Source organism: Eurypyga helias, unplaced genomic scaffold (genome assembly GCF_000690775.1).
Source record: "Eurypyga helias isolate BGI_N326 unplaced genomic scaffold, ASM69077v1 scaffold48124, whole genome shotgun sequence".
Classification (NCBI taxonomy): Eukaryota; Metazoa; Chordata; class Aves; order Eurypygiformes; family Eurypygidae; genus Eurypyga; species Eurypyga helias.
Window position 1 is genome coordinate 2,131 of NW_010249072.1, and position 9,884 is coordinate 12,014.

Sequence of the window (9,884 nt, forward strand, 5' to 3'; positions counted from 1 at the left end):
GCAACGTACCATTTTGCATTTGACAGAAATTATCTTTCTTGGTTTGCTGTATACTGGTGGAATTTAACAGGGATTTTTTGTTCAATACAGCTGAATTTATTTCAGAAACAAAGACTGAAACCACTGTAGGTTTAATAAAGGTAAGGTTTTCTTAAACTTCCAAAAGTAACTATTTTTGATACTTGGGAGTCTCTCATTCCCATCTATAACCTTACCACTCCTCTATAATCCTGGTAGGTTACAATTAAAGACATGATAAAAGCTTAAAACAAAAGGACACTTTTTACAGGGAAGAACACAAGCACGCGTTATCTTACCTGTCTCTTGTTGCTTTTGCAAGTTTGTCTTCTGATTTCTTATCATGTGTCTCTAAACCCAACATGAAACTGCCCCTTCCAAGCTGAGCTTCTGACTGTTCCAATTTTTCAGACAAATCAAAGACTTGGCCAGTGGTGTAGTCGGCATTCTTAGGAGAAAGAAGCCAATAAACATACTGAGTTTTAAGCTATGAATTCAAGAATTTATACACAAAATAAAGAAAACCCGACAAGAGCCTTTAAGGCTGTAGCACCGCAGGTTTTAACCTGTACCTGCAACGGAAGCAACACAGAAGATGAGTTGGCACACACGTGCTGGTTGAGAGAACAGCAGCTGAACATCTGACAGATGCTCAATACCTAAAGCCTGACAAAGGCACCATGCCCTAAGTTAGGAAAGAGTACGACAAACTCGGTTTTGACCAAGAGAAAAGGTATCAACTTGGTATTTGCAGAAGGAAGGTTTTGATGCTGAGCTGCTACACTGAAGGTCTAACTGCAGTACTGCTGTTGCAACCTCATTTTAGCAGCTTCGAATTTTTAAGTGTTTATTCAATACCATTATTTTAAGGCATACTATTCACTACAGTGCTGTCAAGACACGTAAGGTTAAAAGGTGTTTAAGACAAAAGTCTAAGCATATAGAGAACTTGGTAAAATTAAACATTAATTATTCCCACCTTCTACATTCAAAGAGCAGATGCAAGGAACACTGCAGTATTTATGACTAGGAAATCCTTCTTTTTTTGTTTAATGTGACAAATAGATTCTTACTGTAGGGTCTGCACCTATCAGTGTGTCAGTAAGCATTTTACAGCAGAGAGTCTGGCTTTCAGCACTAATGAGTTAACACATCGTGTACTATGGTACTTACAGTAAGCAAACTCGAAGAACTGAGTGTGTTTACCCAGTACTTGTTCCACAAAAGCTCGAGCAATTTACGATCCAAGGATGATTTAAAGTACGAGACTTCTAAAGCATAATACCTTTAAAAACAAAAATGCAAGCAAAGTAAGCTTCCATCTAAATACATCGTTTAGCTGTGACACCCAAAGTACATGTATCTCAAAACATCTTTACCAGTGGCAAGTATCTTCAAAAATTCAAAGGACTGACCAATAAAAAAGTTACCCCCAGTTCCAATTCTAACTCTGAAAGATGTTCGTAAGTCTTTCACATGTAGCTGTAATAGAGGTATGCGTAACACTGCTGTGTTCTACTTAATATGATTCTAAGGGGTTCTTTAATTATTCTCTTAACTTCTGCAATACAATGATGCCCTCCCTGTTCCATGCTTGGGACCTTCAGTAAGTAACAATTATTACGGTACAGATGACTGCAGTTTTGCATATATTGACTCTAATTCAATTAGGGACGTCTGACAGCAGTAAATGTTACAAGCAGGCAAACAATCTGCCTACCACACCTATTTTGAAAGCCAGGCTTTGGTGTGCTACAGAATTCACAAGAGATGATAAAGCAGATGGAAAGCTGAGCTAGGCAGTCATTAGTGTATGTGAATTACAGCAACATTAAAGAGCTATAGTAAACTTTATTTTGATTAGAAAATTGTTGAGTAGGTTATCAATAATCCTCTTATCCCTTGATTTCTCTGGAAAGTTATTTTGCATTGCCTTTCTGTATGAAATTCTCTCCGAGACAACAATGCTTTAACATCTACCAACACATCACGCTTTAATATTGGAACAAACACCCTTATTTCACATATGCTAAGAAAAATGAGGTACAGAGTCAGTTCTTCAAAGAGATGTGTGGCAGATTCCAAATTAGAAATCCACGTTGTTTGAGGAACAGTGTAATAAGCTTGCTTAGAAAGATTAAATGGAAGCAGTTTCACACTGGGCATTGAATACCAAGGAGTTTGACTGAGATTACCCAAACCACTACCGTGAAACAATCAGTAGTCACTGGCATTCCAAACAGGCAGAATCATTAAGGGTCTAGAGAAGAAGTCTTATGAGGACCATCTGAGGGAACTGGGGTTGTTCAGCCCGGACAAAATGAGGCTGGGGGGAGACCTCTCTCTACAACTACCTGAAAGGAGGTTGCAAAGAGGTGGGTGCTGGTCTCTTCTCCCAGGTGACAAGTGCTACGACAAGAGGAAATGGGCTCAAGTTGTGCCAGTGGAATTTAAATTGGATATTAGGAAAAATTTCTTCACCAAAATGGCTGTCAGGCACTGGAACAGGCTGCCCAGGGAAGTGGTTGAGTCACCATCCCTGGAAGGATTTAAAAGACGTGTAGATGCGGCCCTTAGGGACATGGTTTAGTGGTGGAATTGGCCAGTGTTAGGTTCACGGTTGGACTCAACGATAACAAGGGGCTTTTCCCACCTAAAAGATTCAATGATCATCATTCAAGTTTAATTCTTAGTCAGACTCCCCATACTACTGAGAGGACACCACCACTCTAGTCTTTTGTATTATCAGTAATTCAGTAATGTGATAAATTTCCAGTTTTAATTGCCTCTCTTTGACGAACTGCTGTTTCTTTCTAGGAAGGACTGGAAAATATTTTCTCAGTTTGGCTGGAAAAAAATGGCTTGTACAAGAAACCAACTTCCTGAGGTGGAGGTTATGATGGTAACTGCTAAGCACTTCCAACTTCAAAACAAATGACCAAATGAGCTCTCCCAAACTGAGCACCTCTAAAAAACAAAGGATAAAATATATCCTCCTTCCATGCTTCAAAGCGTGACGTTATGGCCAATGCCGGACTTACAGGGACTACTCTGAAATTATAGGAACATTACAGCTCTACAAAAATTTCTGTTCTGGAGTGTTCCTTACAATTGGATAGGCAGACCAATTCCCATTTTTTTAAATTTCTTCCTATCTTCAGGGTCAGACTTTGTACGCAACTATAAACGCACCGAAGAACAGATACCCGTGCGCCAAAAAGGAGAAAGAATGACACAACAGCCTACAAGACACACTGGTGTCAATGAGATCTTCCAGTTCTCTTCACACAGATGCCGAAGCTGTATGCTTGTCAAACACCTGAAGGCAGAACTGAAAGCAAGGCGACGCTGAAAGCAGCAGTCCCAGCTTTCCTGAGCTGTTCATTGCAAACACTGCCTCTCCAATATCTGCCTCTACTTTCCACCTCACCTCAGCTTAGCCAGGAAGAATGTGTGTCCTGCAGTAAGTTGGACCAGACAAGGGGGCTGACCTGGCAAAACAAATGCCTGCCAAGTAAGTAAACGTAGGTATGGAGTGAGGAACATGTGGCTGGGGATAGAACCATTAAAGAAAGAATGGTTAAAACTAAACTACCTTTTTCAGTTCATGGAAAGTAAACTAGCAGGAGAGAAAAAGCAGTGATTCTGCCTGTTGCTGACGTTATTCCTGAAGCAGGTACACTTTCCAATCCTACCAAAGACACAAACCATCCTGACACGCCCAGTGATGCGGGATAAAGAGATGCACAGCACTTGCCACTACTCAGAAGAGCAGATGGACTAGAGTTTCTCTGGCCCTGCTGCTAAACCTACATCTGACCCCTTCCTCCCTCCCCTAAAAAATGGCCATTACTTACAAGTGTTCAGGAATCAACTCCTAAAGCTTTTAACCAGGTTCACTTTCACCCCTTAAAATATCTCCTGATAAAAGAGAATAACACTTTTCCACAACACCAACAGTGCTAAAGAAACACAGAACTTCAGCACTCCAAATGTACTTTTCTGTACCGACTCATCAAACTAAACACAACAATTAAGAACTTGTGCTAGAGACAGCAGTTTTTAATGTTACTTACTGTTTACAATGCACACCAAAGTCTTCTATTTTATTAAGCGGAATAGTCTGGTATTCAGAGGGCCCTTCATCCGGAGGTTTGTAGCCCTAAAAATTCAACAAAGGGCAAAGATGACACAGTAACTTTGGGACCTTTTTAAATGCCTAAACTCTTCGAAAACACTTTACAAGAATTGTAGTTTATGCAATTCTATTTTATTTTTCCTAGGGAAAACGAAACTCTGCCCCGTAGCCTGAAATTTGGAATTTTATAGGATCTCTGATTTACATTTGGCTTTACTAGCAGCCATTACATTTGCAGGTCTAGCAAAATGCATGTTGGAAGCAAACCAGTGCCCACAGTTCAGATGTTTCCAACACAGTAACATGGCAAGATATGATTAAATAATTTCTTGGATCAAAGAGCCAGCTGCTTACAAGATAATATTTGTCTACCTATTCTTGGAAGTGATTTTAATCCTCTTTTGAGGAAAGACAGAAGACATGAGAAGAGGAAGAAACATCCATGCCTTAGGGATACGTAAAACTTCAGTTATTGAGCTGAGATGCTGCCACTCACAGCTACTGACTAGGCAAGAACTGCCTGCAGATCACTGTGAGGACTCCCTAAAAACACGCTTCTAATGTGCATTTTCTATATAGGATTTGGTTTTCAGGTGCAGGACTCTTCATCTTGCTCAAAATCCTGAAAGTATTTACAAGCTGGTTTTGCCTACAGAAGCGAATATTCTCCTGAATCACAATTCTAAGACAATCTCTCATACATCTGTCAACACAAAAATAATGCTTGAATCCAACGGGGAACCTCTCAAGCGTTTTTGTTAATGACAGTCTTACTGGATGTCAGCTTGAAGTTCTTGATGAGTCAATATCAAAGGGAAATTTGAAGCACGTACCCGAACTTTATCAGACTGAAATTAAATAGCACAGTTATACCTCTGCCAGTAGTATAAATGAAAGACTAAATCTGGAGATCTGGACCTCCAATATTTATGGGACTTCCTAGTTCTCAGCCTACTCCTTCCATCTCGTTTAGTTAACTTGGTTTTTTTTGTACATTATTTTGCAGATTAATAGTATTTATTGAAAGAGTCAAGTAGAGAGTTCTGAATCTTGCTTCTCTAACATGAAAAGCAGGTAACAACACATAAACCATGCTATTAACATTTGTGTTTAGGTCTAAAAAAGGATAAAGAATTAATATAAATCTATTTTGATGAGTAATTAAAAAATGGCTATATTGAGCAATATAATTTTAGGACAGCTCCACTATCTAGTCAAGTCTATTTCATGTAACACTGCCAAAAATCTATGAAAACAAGCTAGAAGTCAACCTTTGTAAATGTAATCAATACCTGAAGACACGCAATAAGCAGTGTATAGGCATGTCTTTCTTTCAGAATGGACAATGACCTAACAGTCCGGCACAGGAGATGGAACTGTCATGATCAAACTGCAGTAATCTTTAGAACCAGTCTATGACTCGGCTAAAGACAGTTCAGTGATCACACACGAGGTAATTTTAACTATTTACCTTAGGGTATGTCCTAAATGCTCCAAGATTGACTTTTCCTGCAGATATTGTTCTTGTTGGATCAATCTGTAGAAATATAGGTAATACTTGTCACATGCATTTCATAAATCACTACAGGCCTAAATTAACTTTAGAGTAACTGTATTTCAGAAACGTAAACAGTGCAAATGGTAGTAGTTTTGTCATAAACAATACTTTTTCAGTTGGCATTTGTTGGTATGAGACTCTCTGCTATTGATATTCCCATCATTTCATTCTATGGACCATTTTTTCAAACTCATTTTCCTTATTTCCCAAATATTTAATACTTTAAGGAAATTTCACTTAAGAGCAATCAGTAAACCATAATTAAAAAAAAATCTGCATTTTAGTTTTATAACCATCAGAGATAAGAAATAGTATTTTGGTGGGAAATACAGGAAACTAATGAAGGAATTTCTTTGCTAACACATTTACTAATGCTGTGTTTTAAATTAAACAGGAAAAAAAGAAAGAAAGAAAGAAGCAGTCCCAAGAAAAGTGTCTTGAATCTGTGAAATTATGTGACAACATAGGAGAAGTCACATGTTGGAATTAGTTCTTAAAGGTGATTAACCCTTTTCTAACATAATTCTTCCACGAGAGCTATATTCCTTCTGACTCATTTCAGTCTTTTTTCCTCATATCCTTCACTAGCAATGGCTATACAAGCAGTACTGAAAATGAGGTTTAGTTTGAGACTGGAAGCCTAGAAGACCCTGAAGGGCCCCAAAAGTTTCTTCACACTTTTTCTTCAGAGATAAACTTCCTAGTGACTTTGACCTCGTACATATGCCACTGATGTAATTTTAAAGACATTTTAGATGCAAAAGAACAGAACTCTGTGAAGACACTTGGCTCTATTTTGACAGAAAAATCAAAGTGACCAAAAGAAACTGAATTGAAAAAACCCTCTTGTTCTGCTGCAAGAGGTTGAAAATGGATTGCTCAATACCATTTTTTCACAAAACCTTAAGTTAGGAGTAATGCATGGATTTCTACAGAGCTACCACCCCTGGAACAACACTGCAGAAATGGCCTCAGCGAGCAATACTACTGGCTTGACTAGTATGCGGGCAACAAAGCTAAAGGACCCATTTAAGATTTGGATCCAACACTTTCACCATGCAAAACACATGCTGCTAGAATGTTAACAGACAGAAATCTAAAAATTACTCCCTTCTCAACAACGCTTGCTACGCAGTTTTATCAACCATCAGCCAGTACTTACAACCACTGCTACGAAGGGTTCTTGAAACTGCTGGTTAAGCATCTGGGTACTGACGTCGATCCCCGAGAGCCAGCAGCCATAGCCAGGGTGACTGTGATACCACCCAATTGCATTTTCCAGACGGCCAACCTAACAGCAGTGAAGGAAAACAAACCCAGTTGTTAGTCTCCATTCCGAAAGCATCAGCTGCCCTCTACTGCACCTCCCGGCATACTACAACAGGGTGAGAGGAGGAAAAAGACGCACACAGCCAGCAGTGCTAACTTACTAACACTACACTAAACATACACCTTATTTTGCTAAACTATTTTCTAGAAACCATACAATCTATTTCAACCACTACCACAGCACAACGAACTCCAAAGAGCCAGTAGCTCCTTCTTCAAAAGACAGTGGAAGCACAGAAGAGATTCCACATGGTGAGATGGTAAACTGGGACTCGGCATGGATGAGACATTTCTTAAGATGGATGTATCATCAGTATATATAATCTCATATATATGGTACGTCAGTAAAGAATGAATGTTCATTATTTAGTACAGTAACACATCTCAGAGGCACACAGAGAGATTATTGGTAGGTTTAAAAAAATAACTGCAAAGGCATGTTTTTAAACACTAGAAGTGACAGAAATTATTGCCACAGCATGCTCTGAAAGCCAAAAGATTAATTTTAGAATCAGAAAAACTCAGAATAGGAGTTTCCAAATAATAACCCAGGCTATCTCTACAAATACTAGAAGAAAAACAAACAAACCCAAAAAACCACAGAAGAACAAACACCCATCACACTTAATTTTGTAATCCTCACTCATAAATGGCTTACTGGCAGCTCCATACAGAGTTGAATAGTTTGGGTACAACCCTATATGCCAGTTCTTAACGCAGAGTTGTGTGTTTGGATGCATCACCTGCTTGCATCCAGTATTTGGCAAAACCACCAGGAAGGTTAAATCAGAAAAATGTTAAGATGAGACACAACACGCAAACTACCTACTGAATGGAACATTAATTTTACTTTTGGATTGGTGAATAATATTTATATTTTAATGGAGATAGAGAGACCAACCAAACACTAAAGAAAGTGTTATTTTTCAAAGCCAACTAACACATTTTGACTGTATTAACACTTGATCCTGCCCATGAGGAAGCAAGTAACTGGAAGGTTGACGTCTGCAAAAACACTTATGCAGGGGAATATATCAACTTGCAATCTAATATTAAAGAGAGTTATTCCAGGAACAACTTCTTGCCAAAAACAAATATGGAACAACCAGCATGCAAACTCTGCCAAAACACCAGTAAGGCTGAGGTATTGTATTTGCACACACGTTCAATTTCAAAACTGTGAAACCTACTACAGACAAAACTGTACAGTATAAACAGCTAGGAAAAATGTTCCCTATCATAAAACAAACGGTGTATTTAAAAAATTACTAATTTTATGCTACAAGCTTACTATTTTGAAACCCATTATTTCTACCTAAATACCTAAAAATAAATACATACTATCCAGTTAAAGACAGCTTTTCAAGTTACCTACTTTTCTGAAACAACACTATTAGCATCACGACATTATTAGTTTCCAGATAAAAGGAACCAGATGAAATAAATTATTTCTAAATTTTCTCGTAAAACAGGGATGAATGATTAAAAAAAAAAAAGTTCTAGAATACACCTACTTCTGGATTATGTTTACTCTTTTCTGATGTATGATCAGCCTAATTCACATCTACTTAAAAATCTCTAACTGTATACAAGGCTGTGAATAGAAGTACAGCTCTCTAAAATAATCCAAATACTGCTTGATTACCTCCTGTAAGTAAAGGGCTTCTAATTTTAGCTGGTAAACTGGGCCTCAAAAGTATGTGAGCCAGGCGAGCTGGCGTTATTTCAACGCTTACTCATAGTCTAGATCTGCCCTGCATTAGAAGAAACACATCAGAAAGTGCTCTGATGTGCCGTGCTGGTTTCTCCATCAGCCACAGAGCAGATTGATATTTCTGTTATCCTTCTACATGTGGGAATTTTACTGCATAGTCAGGCTTAATACGGCACGCATCTCTGAACACAGGGCGACAAAGTGGGGGGAACAGACATTTGAGTGAGTTGATCTAAATTCCCCAACTGTAAATATGAATAATGAAGTTGCACTGAAACGTACTTATTCCTTCATTAGCATTTTCTTCACAAGTGTGTTTTATTTCTGTGCCAAGCAGCAGAACAGCTATGCAGTAAGACTGCAGAAAGCGAGAACGTAAGAATAAACATCACATTCCTGATATACAAATAGTATCTCTGACGCACGCGTATTTTATAATTTTGTGTACTGTTTTTTAGAAAGATGTATTTTATCAGTTATTTTAGAAACACACTCTCTCTTGTTCCATCCACAGGCCATAAAAAACACTTCCTGAGCAATTAAAATGATTTATAAAGGAGAATCGAGTACTTGACGGCCTACTGTAAGGCAAATAGATATGAAAACGTCTAGAAGGCCCCGAGTTCCTTGCTGCCGACAGACCTCTTAGCCGTGTTTTGAGAAGAAACACGGCAATCGGACAGACACTTTATCACTGCGGGAGAGGGGGAGGCGGGGTAGCCTGCACATCCCAGAAAACGTTCTTGAGTGATTAGCTTCCAAGATCCGCAGGCACAGCCCGGAGGGGGAGAAACGCCCTTCGCCACTTCTCCTTCCTTACCTGCTTCGCGTTTTCAATGTAGGCGGCCATGTACTCGTAGGCGGCCGCCTGAGCGTTGACGCGAGTCTCGGTGCCCTCCACCGGCAGGGCGAAGCTGTCCATGATGATCATGGTTTCCCCGTCCACCTTGCCCAGCATGAGCCCCATCACCTCCAGGTTGCCCCCCGACCTCGCGTGCATCACCATCTTCAGGAGCGCCAGCGCCGAGATCTTGCAGTACTTGAAGTAATGGTGGCTGCCAAGAGACAGGCCACAGAGACCGTCAGAGCCGGCCCCGCCGCCCGGCCCGCGCCTCAGGCCCGCGCCT

At 39.6% G+C, this 9,884-nt stretch overlaps 1 protein-coding gene across 1 annotated transcript; it reads right to left on the bottom strand.

Moving 5' to 3' along the window:
- Positions 1 to 313: 313 nt before the first annotated feature.
- COPS5 (COP9 signalosome subunit 5) lies at positions 314 to 9,810 on the bottom strand. The gene is made up of 6 exons (XM_010151244.1): positions 9,578 to 9,810; positions 6,877 to 7,005; positions 5,628 to 5,693; positions 4,095 to 4,180; positions 1,192 to 1,303; positions 314 to 466 (listed from the first exon to the last, which is right to left on the bottom strand). The coding sequence occupies exons 1-6, from the start codon at positions 9,761 to 9,763 to the stop codon at positions 314 to 316; spliced, it is 732 nt and encodes a 243-aa protein (XP_010149546.1). The 5' UTR covers positions 9,764 to 9,810.
- Between the last annotated feature and the right edge of the window lie 74 nt (positions 9,811 to 9,884).